The 27,571-nt window shown below is 40.4% G+C and overlaps 1 protein-coding gene across 9 annotated transcripts in view; it reads right to left on the reverse strand.

Annotated features, from left to right (window-relative positions):
- Window positions 1-16,625, reverse strand: part of KIF21A (kinesin family member 21A) — an 84,392-nt gene extending 67,767 nt beyond the window's left edge. For 5 of the 9 annotated variants that reach the window (XM_079304581.1, XM_079304587.1, XM_079304585.1 and 2 more), the window contains exon 1: window positions 16,307-16,625. In XM_079304581.1, the coding sequence (XP_079160707.1) occupies window positions 16,307-16,350 (44 nt within the window). In that variant the 5' untranslated portion in view covers window positions 16,351-16,625. The remainder of the gene's footprint in view (window positions 1-16,306) is intronic. The other 4 variants (XM_079304584.1, XM_079304586.1, XM_079304580.1 and 1 more) reach the window with 1 other exon arrangement.
- Window positions 16,626-27,571: the final 10,946 nt, after the last annotated feature.

Below are 27,571 nucleotides of genomic sequence, written 5' to 3' on the forward strand. Positions count from 1 at the left end.
AGGAAAGCCAGTTTCCACACAAAAATTCACACCCCAAAGCTAGAAAAAAAGAGAGCTCCTCTCTGCAACAACACTTGTGCTTAGAGCTGAGCTGCTGCCAATTCACTGCTGCCAATTCAGTCTTTCACTGAGTCCAAAAGGGCTTATATGACACTATATAAATAGTGACTACAATATCCAATACATCACTGGAGATTTTAACCTAAGAGAAAGTGAAAGAGAATGCCTTGCTGCCTCACCAGGAAAGCATGGCCTTCCACACTAGGGAAGTAGGAGCTCATTGTTGCCTAGGCTAAACAAATTCAGTGTGGAAATCATTGTGGAAATACAGTCATTCTCCTGGTTTAATTGCTTCTGGCATCAGACCTTGCTGCATTAGCAAGCTGACAGTTTGGAATTACTACCAGTAGTAACACTGGTACATTTCACCAAAATATGAGCTCCAGGACAGAGTACATCCATGAAACAAGTGCACCCTGATCATGCACCACAATGCAAACTGACAGCAGCACAGGACCCATGGCACACACTCTGAAAAAAGTTTATAAAGAACCAACGACTTCCTTACTACTGATAGCTGCTTTAGACAATCATTATCTATGCTGGCCTAACAGCAAGGCTAAGCACTTTCTGCTTCATGTCCTAGCTGTAGGCTTAATTTTTCATTACAGCTCGGGTTCCCTGATAAGATTACAAATTCAACCAGAAATCCAAAGCTATTAATGCAAAGTCACTTCACAAAAACAAAAAAACAACCAACCACAAACAACAACAACAAAAAAAATGCAGCAAGGCAGCTCACACAAATTGAAAGCAACTATCTCTGTTTTACATCACAGGTCTGGGAGGCTCTGACTCCATTTCTGGAACAGTTCTCTGCTGTGTGCAGCTGGCCTGGGCATTGCCCTTGCCAGTCCCCCTCAGCTCCAGTGCACACAAAGCAGCAACACCTGATCCTGGGATCATTTCTGCCTGCTGAATGCTTGCCCACAGCTCCTTGGGGACATAAGGTAAAGTCTGTCCTGACAAGCTGCTTCAAGGTCAAAACCCATTTATTTTGCCTTGACTCAATTAAATCAGCTCTTCTTGGCAACTAATACTTCTAAATCGGGCGTTTCCCAGCTGCTCTCAGAAATCACCAATGCAAATCACTTGTGGTTTATCTGCATCAGGGTTCATAGTCCCTTACACGCTGGAGGTAGCACAGATGCTTTCAAATTAAGTATTCATGTATTAACTGCTTCAAATTGCCTTAGAAATTTAAGTTTATGGTAATTGCCTTCTGTAGTCCTGATTTGTAAACCAACTGAGATGGTTACAGACCTGCCACAATTTGTGACCAAGCATCTCATTCCTCCAAACATTTATATCAGACACAGAAGAGCTTCTTTGGCTTAAATGAGACCTAAGAGGGCAGTGCACGAAGGGAGTGCTCACAAGGTTCTCCAGGAGCTAAGAAGGAACTTCTATGAGTTCTTACAAAATTGTGTGTTAATGCCATATAATGGCAGTGCCTCAAGGCCAGGGAAGGTATTACACTAAGGCTTATATAAAGCTTTCATAATGGGTCACACATTCATTAGAAGCCACAGACAGATATATCTCTATAATAATCCATAACTTTACAGCTCTTTCAGATAGTTTTCCTCGCCAGCACTATGAAGCCAGAAGACTGGCTATTAGCACAAGCTACAAACTCCATTGCCAACTGCTATGAATCAGGCAGCTGCCTCCCACACCTTTGACTTCCACTCCATGGCTACACTCAGCTTCAATCACTTACTGTGCCTGCTTTTACAGGGAAAAGGGCAAGAAAGGGCAAGAAAAGGGGAGGGATAGAAATGGTCATTCCACAATAACTAAGCTCTAGTCTTTTGGCAACCTTGTTTCCACTTAACATATTTTTCCTTAGCACTACAAACAACATTTGAGGGATGGGGAGAAGAGGTAAAAGGCTGTTTACTCCAGCATATGCCATGGTACCAGATATTTAGAAAGAAAAATGGAATATTTAGACAAAACTTGTTAAGGCAACTGGTGTTCTACAGAAATTGTTAGCAAGTATTTAAAAAGTCAATAGACCAATACTTTTCTCCCTGAAATATACAGATTTCTCCAAAACAGGTACTTAACATTTTTTCTAAGACAGTTTGCTTTTACAATTTGTGTCGGAGAAAACCCTGTGCTTTTTAAAATCTTAATATTTTGCTACATCATGCTATCCAAACTGTTAATTGTGTTTTAAGGGATTTCACCACTGAATCTGAAGAAAGGCTAAGGCACGAAAGGCAGCAAAGAAGGCTTCTCCAGCTTTTTAAAAGTTTTTTAAATTAAATAGTCAGGATTGGGTTTTTATGGAGGTTTTTTGTTATTGTTTGTGGGTTTGTTTTTTTTTTAGAAACATGACAGCTAAGCAGATAGTATGACCTTAAGATCCTCCCAGGAAAGTTTGTTTTCTCCCTGGTTTCAACTGTAGACTTTGGCTGCCCATGCCTTATCACTCGACTTTTGTTTACACAGAAATACAGAACTCTGTCATCAAATGAAGTGCAACTGTAATGCAGCCCTTACGTAAGCTCTATCACATGAATAATTAGCAAGGCATAGAAAACTACAAATAGCTTATTTCCCAACTTACCATCAGAGTTAACCATTTCTAGACCACTGAACTAAGCATCAGTGGCTGAAGAATGGGAACAAGATAAATTGAAACTGGAGAAAGCTTCAGGACAGGAAGCAGGATTACCTAGCACAAATGAAAGGAGAGGATTTCTTTGACTCAGCATTTGAGGTCAGGACTGGTTTTACTTCAAATACAGTAATGTTTTTAACAGAAGACAGAATTACATTATCAATCAAATCCAGTTGACCAGTGTTACACATGTCATTAAGTGTCAGAATGGACAAAAAATTTACACAATCCTTTGTGTCATTCCTATACCACCATCCTCATCTTGAGGTGTCACAGTTTTCAGTTCAGAGAAACAAGACTGTTCCCTGGCAGCCATTGCAATGAATCAAGCTGTTTATCTCTCATCTGCAGCAGCAGCGTTGGCAGAGGGGTCTTGCAACAGCACCAAAAGTGGAGCAACACAAAGATTCAGCAGCTGAAAAACAGTCCAACAGTGACACTCCACCTAAAACTTGCTGACAAAGTAGAAACTACTTCAGTACCTCTAGCAATTATTGCTGGGACTCTAAAAAAAAAAACACCACACAAAAAAAACCCCAAACAAAAACAAAAAAATAAATCAACCCCACACCACAATGAAATCTGATATGTGCAGTCCTTTGTTACCTACCTTAGCTAACAATTTAAACTAACTAGACTAAGACTCAAGTGCAGAAAAATAGGCCAAAAAATAACTTTACCTTTTTTAAAGAAAAAGCCCTACACACTCCACAAGGGAGCTCCTTGTGTAATCTGTAGTTCTCCTCTAACTTTTGCATCAGTCACAAGCACACTGAACTAAGCAAGTCAAGCATGCAACGGCACATAGCAAGGATGTCCACAAAGACTCATGCACTGGATGGAACAATTTCTGACTGTCTGTGAACATTCCAGACTCCACAATGAAACTGGAAAGTCCACGGCTCTACACCATCTTGCCATCCCTATCTAGCTGTGGAGGACCAAAGGGAGAGCTTTGAATGTCCATTTCTTTTGGAAACAAAACTTCTCAGCTATTTCCAAAGGTACTGAAGATATACCATGCCTCTGTGCTCCAATCATACCTAGATCAATAGGCAACAGGAGTCTCCTCAGCACCAAATGAATACTCAGAAGATGGGCTCATTGCTACTTTAACACCAGAGCTGACCCTATAAACAGCAGTGGACATCCAACTCTGTGTAACCCTATACTGAAGATAAATACCTAAAACAAGTCACACAGATAGTTTATTTCCAGTCTTGGAAGTGAAGTGGCCAATGTCCCCTAACTACTCATCAGCTCAGCCTGGCACACAGAAGCAAGGACCCATGAAAGGTCTATGGCATCACCCACCCTGACACACAGCAGTATGTCCAGAGGATTCCCAGTAACAGCTGCAGCAGAGAGACCCTTTGAACACAAAAGTATCTCCTACATTTTATTTTGTATTATCAGAATGGAAAAATAACATGATGCCAATTCAAGTTGCTTGTGAGCAAAGGAAAGGACCTCACACACATCTGCTGTGCTGGAGTGACCATCTCCCTCTACACCAAGGAGCTGGCAAAGCAGGAGAGCAATTATCATTACAGCAGTACAGTACATGACAAGCATTTTGTCCCACTGGATATTCCCTGGGCAGTCATACAGCCTTGAACAAAGGAAGTTTTCTTAAGGTGAAAACTGTATGTATAAATTATAGAATACCCATAAAAGGTGCAGTTAGTTGCCCAGGTAGACTATAATTAGTCATGTTTCCTTTACATATTCAACAGAATTTAGAAGTCAGTAACACTTCCTAGCTACAATCAGAGAAATCGAAAGCAATAAATTCAAGAGAGATAGATATGAGCTTTGAAGCACTTTATTCAGTCTACCAATACATTCCTCTGCTTTAAACAGATTGAACTTCAACCAGACAACTCTTACACATACTAGGCAGATATCCAACAATACAAACCAAACTGAATGTGAACTTTGCTCAGTGTACCACATGCATTTTTTTAATACAGAAATCTAAATAAACACATCAAGTTAAAAATCCATTTTTCATACACAAGACAAAAACTGATAATGCACAAATTATAATTAATTTCCAAAGAATCATAAGAAACCACTCCAAGGTAATCAATGCTTTGGGTTGTATTCACGAGAACATCACATGCTTCATGTGATAAACCACTGACTATTGTACACATTTCCTTCTGCCATACAGAAGATACTGCCTGAAGAACCCAAAAGAACTGAAAGAATGAAACATGAACTGTCACAGTACAGAACAGGGAAAGAGATTATTCTATGAGATGGTTGAAAAGAGCACATCTGAAAAGCAAAGAAACACTAAATAGTGATGGAGGGTAATTATTCCCATCAGTCAGCTCAGTCAAAATAATGAGTAAGCTTAAACTGTGGCAGAGAAAATGCAGACAGGAGAGCACCACATATTCCTGCTGGGAAAAAAAGATGGACAGTTAGCCCAAACTGAATCACACTCCAAATGCTGTCACAGCTGCTATATCATATTTACCATGAAATAGTCCTCAAAACAGGTAGGAGTGGGTCATATGAGGAGAATGAATAGACTTCACACAGAAAAAGTATAGAAACCATGTAAACAAATAACAAAAGCCTCCAGTATTTCACCCTATCTGCTTACACACAGTGTAACAGCAGCCCTACCACCAGCACTACTGGATGACTGTCAGCCCCCCAAGAATCTGCTTTACCATATTCAGGACTGGAGAAGAGGCTGCACCCCCTTTGCTGAAGGTGTGCCCCACACCTCACCTTCCCAACAGATCATAGGCACAGAGCTCTTCAGCATCTGCTTGGCTTCCAGGCCTTGCCTCTTTCTGTGCAGAAGAGATGACTAGAAAGGCAAAAGGCCTGAGCTCCTTTCTGAGGTTCTCATTGGGAAGACAAGAGGCACTGGTCATAAAACAAAGCAAGAGATTTCCCAGCTTGGTGTAAGGAAGAAATCTGACCATCAAAAATTGGAACAGTCAAGTACTGGTTGCACAGAGACACAGATGGATCTCTATCTCATCGGATTTTCCTAGACCTAACTTCAGACAGAGCCTTGCAAAACCTCACCTGAATTTAGTTTTGACACTGCTTTGAGGGAGAGGCTGGATCAGATGACCTCTTGAGGTCCCTTCAAACTTGGATTAATCCAAGCTTACCCTTCCAAATCAGTAAGGCTTTACTGTTCATGTGGACATTGTCACACCTCTGTGAACACATTCTGACATTTGAATGGGATCATTCAATTGTGCTGAATTCAGGTCCTGGCACCCTACATGCAGCTTCACAGAATTACAGACAATTGGGATGGAAAAAAACCTGAGAATGTCAGAATGTATTCACCCACTCTAGCTTTCTTTTCCAAAGTACTATCAGTTAATCCAAAATCTTCCTGGCAGTTACCAGTCTGAACAGTTTTGAAGAGTTTCCTGTATGGACAATCTCACATCTCCATAGACAAAGCACAGCTTTATTTCCCTCCCTAGTCTGGTAATTACACAATATCCATCCCTTACAATGGAAAAATATTTTCTCCTCTCTTTTACTTTTCTTACTGAAATTTAAATCTACTACATTTTATCAACTTCACCTTGAGCATGAAGAACTTTAATCCCTTCCACTCTGTACTTGACTCTCAGTATTTTAGGATGTGTCTCTTATAAATCTTCACTCATATATCATATGGAACTGGCCCTGTTTTCTAGACAAAGAGCCCTTTCCCCCCTCTTTTCAATTCCTCTTAGTCCACATTTTTCCTGAGCAGCAGGACCGAAAACCTACCACTAGACATCAGAAGTACTGAACAAAACATGGATTTTATGGTACCTTAGCAAAGACTCGAGTTTCTACTTACACTGAGTTTCTTCTTTTGCTACAATATAACACAGTTGTTACATGCTTATAAAAAATGTGCACATTACTTGAATATTTGCCTACAGCAGCCACAGAGTGCATCAGCCCCTTGCTTTTAATCAAGTATCTTCCAAGATGTAGGTCAACAACACTGTGCAAGTTCCCTCTTCCCAAAGAGGCGTTTCCACACCCAGCGGTGGTGAGAGCTCGCAATCAGCACAAGCATGGGCCAGCGAGAACAGAACAAAGCACTTCCATCTGAAGCTCTCTACAAGGTTTCTTGGAGGTCCTTTCCTTGACAAGCCTGTGATTGCTTTCAGGCCCTACCAGGACTGCACTTGTTGACATTTAGGGAACAATGAAGAGTCCATCTGTTGCTACAGGCTTTGCTAACAACAGTAATGAAACAGAGTGACAGCTACATTTTAAAATGCAGAGCCAAAACAGTGGGTTGGCCAGCCAACATAGATCACTTTGAAGACTTCGTGAGGAAGACAAAGAAAGAGAGCAAACAGGAAAAAAAAAACTAAAACAAAAAACCAACATGCACAAAACTAAAAACTAGAACAATTATTCAAACAAAGATTTAAAAACCCCATAGACACAGCCCCCAACAGCAAATTCAATTCAACCCCCAAACAAAACCATTTTTGAAAGTACAAAAAAAAAGAAAAAAACCATTAAATTATACCAATGTTTAACTGCAAAACAGTTTAGTTGCAGATGCAGTCCTAGCTCTCATTTTTAGAGCTTACTGAACATCAATCCACTTTTGCTGAACTCAGAGTTTTGCTTGTAAAGATCAGAATGGCAATTTTATTGTTACTGAGTGATGGGCTGACTGATCAGATTAGACAAAAGCATAAGCTGCACTCTAAGTGATATAGATGGAACAGGTGGCCTTCCCTCTGATCTACAGCCTCTTCAAAACACAATTAGAACCCTTCTCATTTCAACCACCTCTAGAAAATATGCAGATACTTAGTCATCCTTAATCTGACATAAAAATATTTTTCAGGTCTTTAATGCATTTCAAACAGCTTGCTCAAACACATCAGCCTTTCCCCAATATACCAGTAATGCACATGCATGATATAATTTTAACTAAAAAAAGAAAATACAGATGTTTAGATGGTATCAACACCTATAGTCTGCAAAGTAATATGTACAGATAATAATTTAAGGAAAAATTCAAAGGCTTCACATTACAGAGACAGAGTCTAAAAATTATTTGCCGTGTACTTAAAATTAAAGATTAGACTTCAAAAAGAATGCCTTTAAGACTAGGGAGTGAAATAAACCTTACCTGGACAACTTATGCAGAGTGACAACTAAAACAATGTACAGTTTGCTTAGCAGGTAAAAAAAAAAAAAAAAGTAGTCAGCTACTTCCTCCAGATCAAAGTGTCTGGTACAGGCATAATTTTTTTTTACTCTTCACAGAAATGAATGAAGAGGAGAGGGAGAAACAAAGCCATATATAGAATTTTTAATTGTAAGACTTTTCATAGAAGGTAATGACTAACTCAGGTCTTTTAGCAGAGTTGGTTTTCTCATGATATTACATCATGTATTATTTATATCGTGTCTACTTTGAAGCTACATCTTTGGCCTGAGGATCTTATGACACAATTCTAAGATGACAATAAAGTGCCAGGGGAGCATGAGGAATGAAAAGCAGGAAAATAATATTTTAAAAAAGACAAAAGCTTACTACCTACACTCATACCTCTCTCATTCTCATACAGGCAGAGATGGGTACACAGGGATAGTGTCCTAGGAGAGACTCAAGCACAAACTAAGACAGAGGCACTGCTGCAGCTGGTAAATCAATACTGCTAAGAGAGTGATTAGCAACTCTAAGACTTGGGATAATGAGCTACTCAAAATGACACAAAAGGTCTCTGGACTCATCTCCCAGTTGGTCCCATGCTTAAGGGAAAAAATGCCCAACCAAATGAATGCTAAGGATTACTGACTTTGAAAAACAAAGTTAATTAGGGAAGTATTTTAATAAAATATATACACACACATCTTAAGTCAGTCTACCTTTCTTTCACTTTATTCCAAGAAGTCTCACATACAACATGGGACCAAATACTTAAAGGAACCCAGATAGGCTGCTTTCTGTATTTTATACAGTATTAGAGGTTTTACTATACATGAGAAATTTCCTAGCAAGCCTGCTAGTGACCCCAAAATTATACAAGACTGTTTTTCATCATTTGCAATATATTTCTAGAGGATAAACTCTTCTTTTGTACTTTAGTCGATTATCAATGATTTGCATAACTTCTTAAACAACATTGCTAATAAGTTCTGTATTTAATATAATTTCTTGACTGACATTAGTACTTCACAGCTATGCAGCTTTCCAGCTTAATGTCACCTTAAATTTGTTTTAGTAGTACAAAGCAAAGGATAACAAACATAATTAGAAATGGAAAGAAAAAACAGCTCATTAAAAAGATACACAGCTTAAAGACAATAAGAAAGAAATTGGAGAATTGACTCAAGAGGAGGGATACCTTTTTTCAAGGACCCAGATGAGATTAGACCCAGTAAACATAGAAGCCTGTCTAATCAAACTCTTCTATTATCAAAAGAGAACACAGCAGAAAAGATAAAGTGTCAGACTTTGAGATGTCTCACAAAAGGGAAACATTTTCTGTCTAACCCTATTATCCATAACATTCCATGTGTTCAACTCTGGTAGTTGAACTGGTAATGCTGTAGCATGCTACAGTCCTTTAACTCTTACTCACCTTGAAAATACTGCTTTACTCATGCTTTTACAGGATCAATTATGCTGAACATAAAGGAAAATAAGTATCCTTCAAAACTACAATATCCAAAAGGACGCATTTCAACAAACCTGGAGTATTTGAGAGCTAGTATGGACAGATTACATTAAATCTATTATACCCTGCAAAGAGACAGTTATTTGCTAACCAGCTGAACTATGCAGAGTTCCTACAGCAGTATAAATGCAAGGGCCAATGGTGAGACACTAAATTACCTAGACAACAAATCCCTTAGTCCTTTTTTAAATTCAACAATGGAAGTGCACTATTCAATTTGAATGCATATAAATTGCTGTGTATAGTAGAACAATCACAACCTTTTACCAAGGTCTTGTTGCTCTCAGCTTTCTGTGTTGAAGCTCCAGAGCAAACAAGCTCAAGGGATAAGTCATCCATTTTTGTTAGGTAGACTTAAAGAAAGTGCTTAAAGGGTGCACTGCCCCAACCAGCACTTGCCAGCTGATTTAAAGAAAAAAACAAACAAATAAATTTCTTTACACAAAAAAAAAAAAAAAAAAATATTCCTGCAGTGGTCTCTACCAAATCTGCTGAGGATACCACTAGAATAAAAGAACAGATGGTACTCACTTCTCACTCTTTATTTCCATTCAGATTCTATTCAGGAAATGTTTTATGCTAATCAATCATAAGCTCTGAATCAGCAAGTTTTCACATTTTAGAATATATTTTGAATGTTTTGTTTCTCTTTGAATCAAACTCACTATGATGCTAACCTTATCTTTTTAATATTTTCTATTTTTATCTTGTTGCTATAATAAACACATCAAACAAGACCATTTTTGAAAAATAAGGCAGCATTTCTCCCCTTACACTGGAGCAGATATATTTTGCTAGGGAAAAATAGAAATTAATACATAACTAAAAAAAAAGAAAACAAAACCAAACAAAACTAACAAAAACACCACAAGGACGAATAGGAAGAAAATGAACAAAGATTTAAAACTCTTCAAAAGAAGAGAAAGAGAGCACAGCTCATGTAGTTACTCTTGCTAGACTTGTTCAGATCTGGTTTGATTTCTAATTAGACTTTCTTGTTCACCAGTTCAAATAACACTTCTTAAAAGAGTTTTACATGGAAATCATATTAGCCTAACAAAAAATTCTCTAGCCACTACAGATATTTAGTATTCTGCTGAATTTTCCTTAAAATTAAAAAAAAAAAAAAACATCTAAAATTGCTTGATTTCACCAGCAGTAATCATGCAACAGAACATGAAAGGAAGAATTCCAACAGCCATCTCTGAGTGGGCAGCAAGGACAATCTATAAAAGGCTTAAAGCAAATTGAGGGAAAGCAGAGGGAGGGAGCAGAACTCTCTTGATCCCATGCACAAGGGTCATTCAACTGCAGAAGAATTTACAGATGTCACACAGTAAACCTGAAAATGTGAAACCCCGAGTTCAGTAACAAAGGAATGTCTAGGCCAACAGATCACAAGTAGTAAAGGAAACACCATTAAATGGAAATCAGTGACTAACTCAATGGTTTTTTAAAGCAAAGTAAACTCCCAAGTCTTCTACAAACTTTGGGAAGTGACAAATTAAAAATATAATTCATCCAAAAGTGTGAGCAGACTGCTGAGGTATACCACTCATTGCTTTTTCTTCTTCCTAAATTCAAGATACCCATCTTTTGGCAAGGAATACACGGCATTAAGGGAAAAGTCTAAGTAGGATTTCTTTCCCCTCCATCTAAGAATGAGTTTGTGTTTACAGCACGAGTGGTGAGAAGGGAAGTTTATTTCCTAGAAAGCAAGATTACAGATTTCAGCCTGCCCCAAGCAATATCAGTAACGGATGATCAAGTCAGATATTATGAAACTAGAATTAACTCAGCAGCAGATGGTGCCATGTCTTTTCTTCAGCTAAAATGCAAAACATACCAACAGGCTAAAGTTTCAGAGAAGGACAAGGGGATGTTTGTTTAAGTCAGAGAGCAAAGAAACACATCAAAACTAACAAAAAAGATATGCAACAGGAGCTTTCCAAAACAAGATTTCTTTTGTAGTTTTCCAGTAACAGACTCCAAGCAGAAGAGCTATTTCCCAACACCCTGCTATTTAATTCTGTTGATAATTTCTCTTTTATTATTCTGGGGCATTCTGGTACTTACAGACTGCTGACCTTCATTAACACAGTTACATATTTTCCAAAATAAATTTTTACAGCTGATTACAGATGAGTAATAACTACTGCCTACTATAATAAAAATGTGGTTTATTTTAAGGAACGGATGGATAGTACTGTAGCCTATTGCTGTTGCTTCTCTAGTTACAGAATGATTTATGAGAATGCTTAGTACTATATGGGAAGCATGAAATTAGTATCTCCAGAGCTTATAATATATACTACAGCATATATGTCCATTCATCTGGCATCTGAGGATCTATTCATGGTGGGAAGCTTAAACACATCTCTAACTGTTCACACAACAGCAGCCCAAGAAAGAAAAATCAGTCAATGCCACTGAAGTGCTTCAAAACACACCTGTCTAAAAAAGACAGGTTTCTTTCACTTAGTTCCTTCTTTCCTAGTGCATCTAATAGTAGCTGGATCTAGCACAGAGAAAAACAACCTCACTAAAATACTTTAAAAAAAAATGCTTAAAAAGAAGGATGCAAAAACGTGAAAAAGTAGAGGGAGGCATGACCCCAAACAGCAGATTTCATATGAGGAAAAAAAAAATACAAAACCCACACAGAAATAGAAAAAAACACCCTACATAAGACAACTGACTGATCACACAGTTCAAGAACTGGGGTATGAATAGAATTCCATACCAAAGCTTTGAAATGGGAACCTAAAGTTGCAATGGATGAACATATCCCACTTGCCTAATCAAAAATCAACACTGTACCCTATCACCATGCCATGCTAAGCTTTAGTTGTAAAAATCTCTAATCTCCACTAAACTGAATTAGTAACCAGCATGTTTTTCCAGCATACTTCATCTCCCTTTTGGAAAACCAGAAACAGGAGCCGTGTGGTTTTAATTCATCAGCTGCATTTATTACTTCTACTGTTACTAAAAATGTTTACCAGTAGATCCATTACATTTTGGATACAGTTTCCATACTTGGCAAACATCAACATTTCACTTTTGTGAAGCAGCCTCACAACATATTGCAGACACCCAGGGTGGGTATGAAAAGGAAATTTTTTAGTCATCTAAGGCAGAACTGGGTGCCCAGATTGCAGAGCCTCTCTACACACACACGAGGAGAGCAGCAACACTAGTGTTCTTCACATGAGGGATGAAACAAGCAGATGTCAATCCCAGCAGATGAAACAGTACCAGTGAGGCACTTCTGCCAAAGCAGGGAAAAAGGCAGACACAAACATACCTAGGATGATGAAAAGTGGAAACTTTCACTACTCCAGTCTTTACAGATATTAAATATGCCTGATTATAAAACACCATCCCCTGAAGCCTCTTTATGTTCTGCCCATTAACACAGTTTCAACTGGGCTCCATCTTTCACGAGAACATGCCCAATGCCAAAGCTCCACAGTATCACAAACTCGTACTTCATTCTCTTTCAGTATCCACTCCACCTGAGGTGTCACCCAAGCATGTCAGTGACCATCTTCTCTTGACTACTTCTCAGCTTCTACAGCAATTCCTCTTTTCACATTGTACTTATTTCTTCTTCTGTTTTAATACAGCATCTCTTACAAATCAACACTGAAGCTCTTCATCTATGCATCAGGGCCTCCACTGACTCAGAGTGGATCAAGGCCACCTTTCACCCTTGAAGAGCAAGAAGACAGATATCTCCTCCAATGTTCTACATTGTTATTTGGATCCTGTCATGGAGAAGACATGAGAGACAGCCCTGCATGTTTGATCAGGTACAGTCCTCCATACTTCTGGTTAAACCTATCGAAACATTATTGCTCTTCAAAAGTTCCTTTGTTTAACATGTATCCAAAAGCACAAAGGACTGAAATGCAACTTTGTTTTCTTAGATCACCACTGCCAGAACATCCTAAGGGCGTGGCCCCAAGCCACCTGGAGCAAGGAGAGGCACTAACAGCTGGAGCCACTTCAATTCCTGCAACCCAGATCAGGTTAGGTTGGTAAAATGGTAAAAGTAACTGCACACTTCTGACTGCAGTGACCCCATCCAGCCCCTTCCATGGGTCATACAAGAGTTCTAAAGTACAGTAACAGACCTAGACCACTGGCTGTTGAGGATCTAAATATTAGGTGAGAATTTCATCTACCCAACATGTGAAAAGCCTAGACCCTGTATTTTGCAGGTGGACACCACTAAACTGGCAAGAGACAAGAATTAGAAACTATCATCTACATCCTTTTGTGAACTTGAAACAGTTGCCTATGATGTTGATAACATTTCATAGCCTTCTTGTCAAATGTGCTGAAAAGATACTTAAAGCAAGAGTTACAAAAATTATTGGTTTTCACATTTAAAAGAAAATTCTCTAATCAGATGACTCTTTTCTATCATGGGGGCTCTCTGACTTCATCTGAAAACAGACACTACACAGAGTCACACAGAAAGCAAAGCTCTTTGCCAAAGTTGCACATCATCATCCACAAAGTCCACAAGTCTTTCAGTGGTGGGTGACTAGAGAAAAATGTTTTCTTAATTGGAAAATTTAACATTAGTTACTGGATTATCTGCCAAACTACTTTCAGCTTTCATGCTTCACTAAATCAGAGCTCAGTCACAAACCCATTATTACACTGAAGAAAATGGGGAGCAATTAGCATACAAGATGATAGCTTAAAGCTGGTGCTAATTGGAAAGAATGAAGTATTTTTCATTCCTGTTGGATACAATTAGGTGAGACAACCAGGTTCTGGAAAAACAATTTGCTAAACAATTTCAGTGATGTCTATTCTGTAACCTATGTTTAAAGTCTAAACAAATTCATGCCTTTGCAGTATATCTTGCAAGCATGGAGGTTGCAAACTAAAGCTGGTCCAGCTGTAGGGTGAGCCTTGTTCAGAAACATACGTCCAAAACACAACGAGTAATTCATCACAACTGTGGAGATTCTCACTGAACTAAGCTCAAGTTGCCAAAAAGAGCTGAAGAGCAAAACCAACAAGGAAACAGAATGCAATACTCATAATACACAGTACAGCATGGCACCAATACACACTGAGATGAAAAATCAGTTGAATTATAGGACTGCACAAAATAGACAATCAGAAATAAAAGAACACCATCTACAAAGAGCTACTGATGCAAAAACAATTATTGTGCATGCTTTTGTTCATGAATGCTAAACAGAGAGGGGAAAATCATGTACATTAATAGTTAATTTACCAAAAGAAAGCAGACAGGAGGAAAAATGCAATCCTTCATTATTAGTGAACTGCACTCAGGCACAAAATATTAGTTAGACAACAGAAATATACCTTAGAACATTAGAGATTTGTTGTCAAGAAGTATAGCTGGATGACTTTAATATACTTCTACAAATTTTTTACCATATATTACTCCTAATCTATTCATAACACACCTACAATTATAAATGTATTTCTACCAGTAGGGGTTTTTTAATTTCATTCCAAGCTGCAACAAACCTCTATATTTGTAAATGAACTTCTACATCACTATTTCTTTTGGCTCAGAACATATTTAATATTTTTCTTAAATGAGACAGCAGTCTGTAAACCTGTAACACACCCTATTTTTAGGATCACACCTATCTCATATTTTCCTTTTACAAAATAGAGCCTCATTATGCTTTAGAATAGAACCTCCCTGAACATTATGTGAAAAATGCTTCAACAGATTGCACCCACAAAAGCATCTCTCCCAACAGAAAATGCTGCTGTGATCAGACTTTAATGAACAACTGCAGCATACAGCCCATGTTATCATGCAGGGGTGGTGCTTCTCTGTTTACTGAAAATGTTATTGCACCGTTCCCCCTACACCATGTACCAACAATAGCACGCAGCAACATCGCTTATTTCCACATCTTTCAGCAAAAACAAAACAAAAAAACCCTAAGGAATCACCCTCTTCATCTTACTAAACAACTCTTGAATTCTTTAATTCAAGATTAGAGATTCTCCAAGGATCCACTGAGACAAATAGACCTTCCCCCTCAGTTCTGACTTCTTGTGGTATAATACCCCAAGTGTGCCAGCATAAAGAAACTTCTTTAAAGTAAAGAAATAGATCAACAGACAGTATCACAAACCCCAAATATTGACGTACATATACATAAACAGACATAGATATATGCACACATACATGCATTTCTCCTCATGCTTCAATCATGTAAAGACATTTTGAAAACTAAAGCATCCACGGGCTGAATTGGAAGCTCTTCAAACAATAAAATAGTATTTTCATATAGAAAACGGAGAAGAGCCAAGAGCTCACTGATGAACAGCAGATTTTTATCTCTGATTAAAGAGCAATTTGAATTAACTGATGTTTTTAAATTATTTAAACTCCTTCCCATCATGACTTCTACATACAACTAATTCCTACGTGCTGCGAGCAGCCTTATGGGAGTGCATCCCTCTGGTATGTGAGGTTACAGAGCCTCCGCGGGATAAATCCTTTATCCTTCTAAAAATATCGCCGTGCCAGGACCCACTGCCGTGGAGCTCCGTGATGCGAACGGCACCGCCACAGTCCCGGGGCTGCTCTGCTCCCATGAGTAAGCACTAGCAGCACCGGGCTATAATTAGGTGGGGTATTTTTAGGGTCACCGCTCAAAATTGGAGAGAAATAATTGAGAAAGATTTCAGAATGGTGGGGGTTTCCCCTCTCCCTTTTCCTATTGCTCAGAGGAACAAGAGGCTCGGCAGGCGCTGAGAGGAGGGACCCCGTCTGTGCAGGGAAGATGCGCCCGGCCGCTGTCCCCGGGCGCTGGGAACACCGCTGGGAACAGGGCTGGAACAGGGCTGGAACAGGGCTGGAACAGGGCTGGAACAGGGCCCGCAGGAGCTCCCTTACCTGACCGCCACCCGCACCGAGCTCTCGTCCGGGCCGGCCGACATGGTGCGGCGGGCGAGGGGCGGCCGCGGCCCCGCCGGGAGCTCCGCCGGGCCGGGAGGAGCTGCGGCACTGCTGCGGCTCCCCTCACCTCCGGCCCCGCCACCTCCTCTCTCCAGCCATCTTAGGCGACTGAATGAATAGGTAGGAGCCGCGGCAGCGCAGGGCGGTTCGCACCGCTCCTGCTGCTCCTCCTCCCGCCCGGCCCGGCCCTTCCAGCGCCTGGGCGGGGAGCGCTGTCAGTCAGCCCCCGGCGGGCCGAGCCTCGGCCCCGGTCAGCGCCCCCGCCCGCTGCAGCCGCAGTGCGTCACAGCCCCGCCCCGGCACCGCCAGCGCGGGCACGGGCGGCGGGGCGGGCGCGGGGCTCCCGAAAACAGACACACGCACAGACAGACACACGGACAGACACACGGACAGCGCCTCCTCTCCACACAGCCCCTTCTCCACACACCCCCTTCACACACAGACACACACAGACACACACACACACGCCCTGACGCGCCGTCTCTCCACGCACACCTGTTCGCGCTGTGGACACACGGTGCCCGCCTTTGCCTTTGCCCACGCACACACCCGGTCTTGCCCCCGTGCACACACGGCTCTCCTCACGCCCGCTCGCCCATGAGGGCCCAGCACACTCGCCCTGCCCTCGCACTGCGCTGGCCGCTGTGGCACTCCGAGATTCCCCGGCTCGCGTGTCTGTTCCCCAGGCTCACGCCTGTTGTGTTCCCTGTCTCACATGTGTCTGTTCCCATCTCACATGTGTCTGTTCCCTGTCTCACATGTGTCTGTTCCCCTGTTTCACATGTGTCTGTTCCCATCTCACATGTGTCTGTTCCCCTGTTTCACATGTGTCTGTTCCCCTGTTTCACGTGTCTGTTCCTATCTCACGCATGTCTGTTCCCATCTCACATGTGTCTGTTCCCTGTCTCATGTGTCTGTTCCCCTGTCTCACACGTGTCTGTTCCCCTGTCTCATGTGTCTGTTCCCTGTCTCACATGTGTCTGTTCCCTGTCTCACATGTGTCTGTTCCCTGTTTCACATGTGTCTGTTCCCCTGTTTCTCGTGTCTGTTCCTATCTCACACATGTCTGTTCCCATCTCACGGGCACACATGTGGCCTGGTCACACCGGGCCCCACAAGCACAGCTGTCCCCACACACCTCTCTAGCTGTCCCCACACACCTCTGCTCATGTTATCAACAGCAAGCACAAGGACTCTGCTCGCTGCTTCCAAGGGCTCCCACCTGGGAAAGAGGGGCTTATCCGGCTCTCTGGGCTGGGTCATTGCCCTTGCTCATATTCCCCTCCCCAGGCAGGAATGAGGTGTCCTCCTTCCTCTTCTGGCCTGAGTGGTTCTTGTGACTCTGGTCCCCATGGGAGCACACTGCTCTCCCACCTTTCTGGTGGTACTGGCAGGTTTGTTTGCAGAAGCTGCTCCAGCCAGGCATCTCTGTTCTCACTTCGTAATGAAATGCCTGGCTTTGAGCTGGAAACTGAGTGGGTGGATGACACTAATTTTTGATGCAAATAGTATCCCTGCCAGGAAAGAAGCCTGATTATTTTGCCCAAAACAATTCACATTCCTAAGGAAGATTTTCCATCAGAATAGGCCCGGGTTTGAATTTGTAATGATATGCTAAAAACCTTGCAGTTCTAGTTGTTTTGCTTCTGATAGTGAAGTTTGATCACACCCAGGCCCCAACCTCTGTCAAAGATGGGCAGGTGAGGTCTCCTGCTGAATGGGGCCTCTAGTCGCTGCCCTGGATCTTTCAAAAGTCTCTCCTTCTCAGCAAGAATCCACTGTTTTATTGTTACTCTGCATGTTTCGCATAGTTATTTTCTATAACTGTTCTATTTTTCTTTACTGACTTAGAAATTGGATAGTTTCTAGAAAATAGCCCACTTGGAAGTTGCTATACAAAATTACAGTCTCCTTTCTTCTGAGTTACACAGCACCAGCATTAGAATCCCCAACAGCATTTGATAATATGGGGAACTTAAGCTACATACCATATTGCTGAGGTAAACTGAGATAATATTTATCCAAAAGACAGAAAATGGAGACACAGATAGATCAGTATGAAGTCATTGAAGGAATCTGGTATGGGCAGAACAAAGACTACATTTCCCTGAGTTCTCAGCTCACTATTCTCTATTTGATGCCATAGGCCAGATGCCTTGTTTCTCCTTTTGCCATGATATTTTATGGAATAGGCAAGATAGCAGATAAATAAAAAGCTCCTGCAGGTGAATTGTGTTGGTATTCATAAGCAAACAGCCTCAAAACTAAAGGGATAGGAGTTTCATAGTTCAGGGCATTTCCTTCTAGAGGGGACTGAACACTCATGACTGTGTCGTGCATCTGTGAGTATTGTACTGATCTCTTTAAAAATACCTGCAGCCCACCCACAGTGAGTGGAATCCTATGGCACAGTTAGGTTCTGACAATTTATGTGCACCAGATTTACAAAGCCAAATCTTATCCAAAAGTATCCAGTGCATTTTTTTTTTCAGCTGACACAGTTACAAGGTTAATGTAATAAGCCTACTCAAGCCAAATTGATACCTTGGCAGTATCTTCCTGCATTTGTTTCACACAGCATCTTTTGCTGGCCGGCCCCAGTCCAGCAAAGCTCCTCCACATCACATTGCCCATAAAATCCTGCTAAGTCAGAGTCTCCAGTTCACCATGGGAGCTGTGTTGAAAACCCAGCAGGGAGTAGCAGCTGCAGGATGCTCAGACTCAGAATTATATTCTAGACCATTACAGGGCCATTTATTTTCTGGCTGTTGTGTGGCTATTAGACATTTGCTTCAGCTTGACTTCATCCAGCCCTCTTTCTTCCATACTGAAAAAATAAGTTAGCAGATAAAAAAGTCTGGCAGAAGTTCTCCTGAGTTAATATCATGTATATAAATGAGCTGGTATCCACAGATTTCAGACCTTAATGACAAAGATTTTTTAATCCATGTTGGTATTAAACAATTTTGATGCTATAGTAAAATTATTCTATTCTAAATTATGGTTATTTCAGTTCTACAGTATTACCCACGTATTTTCTATCTTGGATATTTCACTCCAATGCCAGACTCTTCTGAAATTGATATAGCAAATGGCATTTAGCTTCTTACCATGTTTCATGCAAATTGCCTGATTTGTGTCCATTTAGATGTAAAGCAGGAAAAATACATAGGTCCTGTTTCCATGCAGGACTTTTCATTTCCAGAAAGCATACAACCCTTCTGTCAAAATGAGCTTTTATTTTGGTTCATTTTTATTTGGTTTTTCCCAGCTTGTAAACAAGGAGTGTATTATACTGTTAACTTGGCTGCACCGGGAAACTTAAATCAAATCTGCTTTTCATTTCTTATAATGTGAATGACCTGTGCCCTCCAGCATCCTATTCATCTCCTTGAAGGATTAGCTTGAATAATTAAGGGCATAGTATTTCCTTTTTTTTTCATTGTCTAAGTACATAGCTAAATTGCCAGTGTCTTGTTTATCTTTATATAAAGCTATATTAATAGATGGTAGTGTTTATCAGATTGTCCAATGTTGGACAGATTTGTCCAATCTCACAACTAATGAATGAGGCTTTCCTAAAAGTCTCTCTCCTCATGGCTACAGCAGCACAGGTACCAAGCACCTCTGCTCACTCCCTGATCAGCTGCATACAGAAGGGTGACAAACTGCAAGGCTGGAGAGTAGGAAGGTGTTGTAGACAAGTAAAAAATATTATAAAAGAAAGGCCTCTTGCTCTGCAGAATGACCAAGCTAGCCTGTCACTTCTTCTAGGTGCAACTTGCAAGTTCCTATGCAAAACAGTTGAGGTATTAAAAGTTCATTCATACAACAACCCGTTCTTGGGGAGGGAAACAAGCACACCTGTATAAACATTAGATATATTCCCCTGAGAATCCACAATGGAAAAATGTAAACACCTGAATCTTAGCACACACACAGAATTCACCTTTTGACCAATGGATGAAGTAGTAAGAAAAGTACTAGCCAATTAGTGTTGCACACCATGTCTGTGAAAATTGCATAAAATGAGTTATGTGAATAAAGAATGGGCTTTTTCTGCATGAAGAAACTGAGTCCCAGCTGAATTATTACAACAGGGAGGGAGTTTACAGCTCTGGTGCCTGCTTGGGGCTTAGAGCAGGACTGCTGGGAGCACCTCATCCCTCCCTGGCAGCTGGCCCGGTGGCTGCTGTCACACTTTCACTGCCTCCATTCTCCTGCCATATGACTCAGCACCATGAGCTTCACTCACTGGGCAACCAAACAAAACCCTGTTTGGAAGGGTGAGTGCTCTGCCTGACACACACACACAGAGCACACTCTGCACAGATGGTCAAGCTGCCCACAGAGCCCATGTAAGCCTCAGAAGTTGCCTAAAATCACTGAGCTGCACCCAGCCTGAATGGGCCAAGCAGACTCCACTCAGGAGTCAGAGCCCTGTGCTTTGTCCTGTCAGCTGTGCCTATGCTGTACCAGTTGGTTTTGAAATTATCTAATTGATAATAAACTACTTACAATGGAAGAGACCCCACTTCAAATTTTTTAACTGATAACTTACCAATGCTAAACAAGCCAAAGATTTGACTTGTTAGTTGCTTATTTCTTTGATCTGTTGAACATTTCATTTAATTTGAAGAAGAGATTCTGTTGAGCAATGGAGGTGACTTGGTATCATTGAGACAGGCAATAATATATAAATCACTTATTTCTGATTAATCTGTGTCAAATAGATTAAGTGCACCATGACTGGTAGAAGGCTTAAAAAAAAAATCCTTAAATTTGTTCAAGTGAAATCATTAGGATTTGTCAAGCTGGGCATCTGCCCACCATTATGGAAGCAGAGATTCTTTCAGATACTGACAATAGACTATTAAATATTCAAGTATATGAAAGAACAATATTGGAGGACATTATGTCACATCATCTGCATAGTTCATGCTGTTTTATCAAATTCACAGACACAAATAATCATCTCAGCATAGTAAATAATCATTATAGTATATCATCTCATTAGTTACTATTGTTTTCTTGAATGTATATACTGAATAAACTCTTCTTTGACACATAGAAGCTACATTTTATTCAGTGATTTTTGACACACCATGAAGTCTAAACATTAGGCAAATAGAATATAATTACACATTATAACGAGCAAAATTTATATCATATTCATTCATACCATAGCTTGAAAGATGGAGATATTTTGGATCATATAAGTGTCCACAGATTTTCTCTATAGCTTTTTGCTTGCCTGTCTATGAACTGTGTGACCCAATAACTCCTTGTATTTCCAGTATCTTCTGATTCAGGAAAGGTAACTGGACTCCTGTGCAACTGGGTTTCATGAGCTGTTGCTGATGGAAATTATGTCAGCAACATTCACACATCAGCAATAATCACTCCATTTTCTCTCACCAACACTAAACTCTTCAACATTAATGTATACAGTGCTTCCAGCTTTCTACTTGGCAAATGAAACTTCTGTTTGTATTTTCTGCTTGATGCCTTGGGCTTACATGAACCTGAGGTTTTCCATAGTCGTCTTTTGAAAGATCTTCACTACAAACAAAACTAAACTTCTAAAAACTGTTACATCTTGATTTTTAAGAACTTTCTGACAGTTTTTTTCTTCTCTGACTGGCTTCTCATCTTAAACTGCAGGTCTTGGAGAGCAGTCAAGCCTATAAAAGACATTTTAAATACAATCCATTTTCTTCCCATCACTCACTAATGCTTTTGGTTAAATAACAATGAGTAAAGAAAAGTTTAAGCCACTCTTAACTGGCAGGCTAAAATACACAACAGGGGAGTCTTTGCTTCCAATGACTGTGGAGAAGAAAACAAGCTGCTGAAGGAAATTATCACTTGGCTCATGACAGGATGGGGGGAAGTAATCTCAAAGTTGAGAAGGAAAAAAGGAGTGCAGGGTGATGTTTATGTAATCAGAATAACACCAGATAAGGAAAGGAAACAGACTGGTTTAGTACAGGTGTCTGTGGAGAGAAGGTAGAGAAACCAGAAAGGACAGGGTGGAGAAGGAAGAGGGATTTCTGGAATCAAAGCCAAGTAATGGCTCTGCAGGGTTATTTCTGGAGCTGATCAGCATAAGAGGAAAAGCAGCATGAGGCACCTCTGAAGTGAGAAGAAAGGAGGTTGGTGTTTTCCATCCACCTTACAGAAAATGAATGAACTCTACAGGACAAAATACAATGAAAAAAAACCATATCTGGAGCTGAGCAGAGGATTCAGTGGGAATAGAACCACTACACTTGATGAAGAAAGAAATAATTTCATTATGTGCTAATGCTTTTTGATCATAAAAATCTTACAGTGTTAAACTATATTGCTGTTAACAAAGCAATATCATATCCTCTGTTCCTGGCAGGCCAGTGTGGTTGTGTTATATAACAAAAATGTCCTTTTACCCATACACTTATTTATCTTTCTTCTGGGCCTAAGGACTTCTGTAATTTGAACTACTATAACTGCTGTCTATACTATGATCATATCAGGGTCATATATATTTTGATATAAACATGCATATTGTATTATGTCTTATGTAGCACAAATACACATTAGATCCCCAATGAACCAGTACTATTAGACCAGAAGAAAATACATGAAAAAAACAGGGTTAAAACTTATCTCTGGGGGAAACCTTCACTATGTGATATTAACAGATTCATAATTCAAATCAATTGATATCACTAAGAATGAATATGCCCTTTTTGTCACTGTGCTTTGAGGATTTGTTGGTTAACTGAAAGTTGGGTCCACCTGTTTTGGAGCAAAATCTTGCAAGTTCAGCCTGGCAACTGGAAGTCCCTTCAGGTATTAAAGGAAGAATCTAAGTAATGGAGATGAAAGGAAAAACAACCAGAAAGTAGTCTTTAAAATAATGCAATTTAGTTCAATCATTTATGATAATACTATTAAAATCTAGCACAGTATGAAGAATAAAATAAGTCTTAGCAGGACAAGACCTTATTGGGTCTTCGGGTTGTTAAATATCTCCTAGAGTTAGCCAGGTCCTGCAGTTTTTTTTCAAGGGACTTAATCCTGTGAATCAGAATCTTGTGCATCTAAACCTGGCTCTTGGGCCTGATTCACTAATCTTTGAAATAAACACAACGTGATCAGGATAGCTGAATGTTATGCTGTCTTCATGTTATTGCAAAACTGCAGAGCAGTAACAGTGCAGTAGCCAGCTGCTTTACAGGTCTTAACCAAAGCTTGTACAGCTCTTTCCCTTTCTTGGACAGAGAAATTGAGGCAAGAAGGACACGTGAATCACAGATGCCTGTAGAAGAGATGGTTGTCAAAAACAATATTAGGTCTGACTCCTGTGCCTGTGCAAACACTATTAGACCACACCTTAATGAGATGCATTATTAATACAAAAGCTACACGGGAAATTAATTTCTGCTGCCTCTCACCAAAACCAGCTGCTCGACTTGAATGTCACAGTTGCACAACATAAATTTTGCCTTAAGGATACAGTTACCCAACATGATGGATTTTTCATGTTGTCCTTCCTAACAGTATCCTCATCCTTCCTCTGTCCTTCCCATTTCCCTCTGCACCACCATGGTTTCAGTTTTTGGTTCAGCCTTCTGGAAGGTGCTGAATGATGGGAGTTCTGTATTAGTATGGTGAGCACAACATTAGCAGTCACAGAGCAGACTCCTCTGGGCAGCCTTGCCAATCTGCCCAGAGGATGCTTATCTGGATAAGATAGAAAAAAATTACTTTACATATTTAAATGACAAGCATCAAACCCTAGCACATTCCAGATGAAATCAAACCCTAGCACATTCCAGATGAAATCAAACTCTAGCACATTCCAGATTAAATCAATGTTAAGTTGCCCTACTCTGGTAAAATATGCAAATGAAAGTTGTTCCAATGAGGCTGGGAAATTTTCTGTTCCCCTACAGAACCTGCTGATGACTACTAGCAGAGGTTACTTGCTGGCTAGTTGTATTATTACACATCTATAAGATGTGTAAACATCTTATCCTGCTGTACTGTGTTCCCAGACTCCCTCCCACTTCTCTATTCACCCATGCCTAAGACCTGATGGTGAGTTCTTCAGCTTAGAACTTGTATAATTTTTTACAAAATCCCGTTTCCTAATTGGCATCCTTAGGCATTACCACAATAAAACCAATAAATAGTAATAACAAAAAAAGAAGGATGGAAGGTGGGTGAAGACATGACTAATTACCTAAACAATACTTGGACCACAAGCCACAGGCAGCAGAGGAGCTTGGGGAAGAGCAAGTGGGTGGAGAGCTGCCTGAACAGCAGAGGGTTGGGCAGGTAAGGAGTAGATATTGCAAGACAAAACTGAGAGTCTTTATTTTGATAGCATCATGGAATTTATAAATTAACGGATGACAGCTGTAGATTAAGCATGGCACAGGTTGCTTTGCTCTCTCTGTGTTTGCAGCCTGGCTTGGCACTGTCACACAGACTCATGAGAAGAAAGGTTAGTTGAAATGGTGTTAGTTGAAATAACAAGCTGGGAGATGCGAGAAGCAGAAGTTCCCAAACAAGGTTTGCAGAAGGACCATGTGCTGCACCATGGCAGCTGCAGTGCCAAGCCTCACCTCTCCCTCCTGTGAGGAAGGATGTGCTCCCAGGGCTTGGCTTACACTCAGGTAGATAAGAGGGATGCACTTATCCAGGTAGTAGCAATGGTTAAACAATAACTCCTCACTTTCCCCTTGAAAAAGGCAAGAAACTGAGCCTTGTTTGCCTTAATATTTATTTAAATCAATTTTCATACCACTCATTGTGTGTATATCACTTGGAAACACTTAGACCAAAAAATGATACTCACAACAGTGACAGACTGACTTTTATTTAAATTTATATTTATGGCCTGGGAGCATAAATATAATTGCTCCTGAAATGAAAAGCACTTCTTTGTGCAGTGGGTAATGAACTTTCGGAATTCCTTGCCACAGGAGGTTGGGAAAGCAGGCTATTAGCAGGCATAAAAAGGGATTAGACAAGATTTGTGAACAATGCTTCTATTAACAGATAATAAAAGGAACAGGCAGTTCCAGTGTCTGTGAGCTTAGGAGACTGGACCAGAGGAAGAGGCCAGGTACTCGTGCTCTCCCTGAAAGCATCTCCTACATTCTCAGGCTTTGCTGCCTGGCTCTGCCTGCCCCATCTCTGTTAATGCTGTGCTGGGAGTGTGATACTTTCCTGGCCCTGCTGGGCCCTTCAAAACCTGTGGCTCAGCCAGGGCAGGTGGCCAGCACCCATGCAGGTACCCCAGAGCCATCACAGGCATTGGGCAGCAATAGACCTGCAGGGCATTAAGCACAAAGTGATGCTCCTCTCAAACAGGGCCAGAAACCAGGATGGTGGAATTGAAAACGAGTTCCAAAGAACAAAAAGGAACTGGCTTTAACAAAACATTCACTAGGATCAGGAAAATATAGATGGAGGGAGACAGAAAATTCTTTCAATACAGTATGAGTTTGATAATTGTTTGGGATAGCACCAAAGGAGTTCATTTTCCAAAAAGTGAATAAAAGCAGGAATTCCTTTATTTCAGGGGAACCACTAAAAGGAAGAGCAAACATCACTTTTCAGCTGTCTCATTTTCCAGCTGAAGGCTCTAAATCCATTTGATTGTGCTTATACCACTTCTGAGTACTCTACTGCCGTTCTCTGGATTCTTCCAATTCTGTTATGTCTGTCTGAAATTAGGAGACTGGACTGGAACTATACTCCATGATAGGCTGTACCATGGATTCTTGTCCTAGCAAAGCATGTTCTCTGTTATTCCAATTTTGTTTGCAAGTCCTGAGGCTGTATTTATCTGTTTGACCAGCACTGAGCTGGTATTTGTTATTCACAATCTAATATCTTCTTCCTGTATGGTAATAGCAAAATCTTTTTTTTGTTTTGTTTTCCCTGTAAAATTAACAATCATCTTCTCCTCTGTCTTTGTGCTCTGAATTTAATTTACCACTTTTTATCACTGAGTCATTCTGTATTAGGAGATTCTTCTAGATATTTTTACAACAATTAAAGTTATTATCTCATTGTCTGGCTTTTCATGGATAATGTAGATCTTGGCAAATAGTCTTCTGAGGCTCAGATAATCAAAGCATTGGCAAAATTAAGGCTGATTCTAGAAAAATACGAAGAATGAGGAAGACCTGTGGTATGTGATGGACTGATACAAGGAAAAAAGACTCAGAGATTCTGTGTGTGTGTGTGTGTGTGTGTGTGTGTGTGTGTGTGTGTGTGTGTATCCCTGGTTACATAATAGCCACAGAGCACATAACTAAAGAACAGAAATACCTGGAGGGAATGAACAAAGTGACTTACAAGGGAACAGATTCTGATTGAGAATACAGAAGGGAACACAGAGGATCTCAGGAATGAAATTCATTACAGTGATCTATGTGCATATCCAAGAAAATCTCTTTAGGAAAGTAAGACACTGTGAATACCATGGGCAAGAAAGGACCAGGAGCAAGAGCAGTGTCCCTTCAGAAATGTGCTGTGACCTCATTTATATCTCTGGTCCCATAGACAATGACTAATCAACACAATAAAGATTTCTGGTTTGCTTTATGCTTTTTCTTCTGCATTTTCTGCTCTCTGAGTGAAGTCCTACTGTAACAAATGTAGCATGAGTGTAATGAAAAAACATTCCTCACAACCATTGAATAGTAATATAGTCAGAGAAAAGAGCACCACCTAGTGCTAAGTGCTGTTTCTTGGTGCTGAGGTGTCTCCATATGTTCTTATCTTCTGGATGTCTTGATTTTAGGGTTTTACTGCCATTTACCCATCCAGGGAGGATTTCATCCTTAGCATCAAGGAGTATCCAGGCTCCTGATAAGAGTAGCTGCTTCATCAAGAGCTCAACATCTCTCAGAGTTTGTGCACACTAAGGTAATGCCCTGGGCACCTACTTGACATAATTGTGGTTATTTGTCTGATTCATTCGGGCTGGATTCTGCCCTTACTCACCCAATGGAGTTTTGTGATCCACAGATAAATCTCTCTGCTTTCACCCTAGTGAAAATTAATCAACCTTATGGAACAGGCTTAAGATACCAGAAGACCAGTCTTCTAATTCTTGCACTTAGAAAGACAAGGATTCAATTGCATTTACAGTCTGATCCTACATTCACATCAAATTTCCAAGCTTTTCTTGAATAA

Source organism: Erithacus rubecula (assembly GCF_903797595.1).
Source record: "Erithacus rubecula genome assembly, chromosome: 4".
NCBI lineage: Eukaryota > Metazoa > Chordata > Aves > Passeriformes > Muscicapidae > Erithacus > Erithacus rubecula.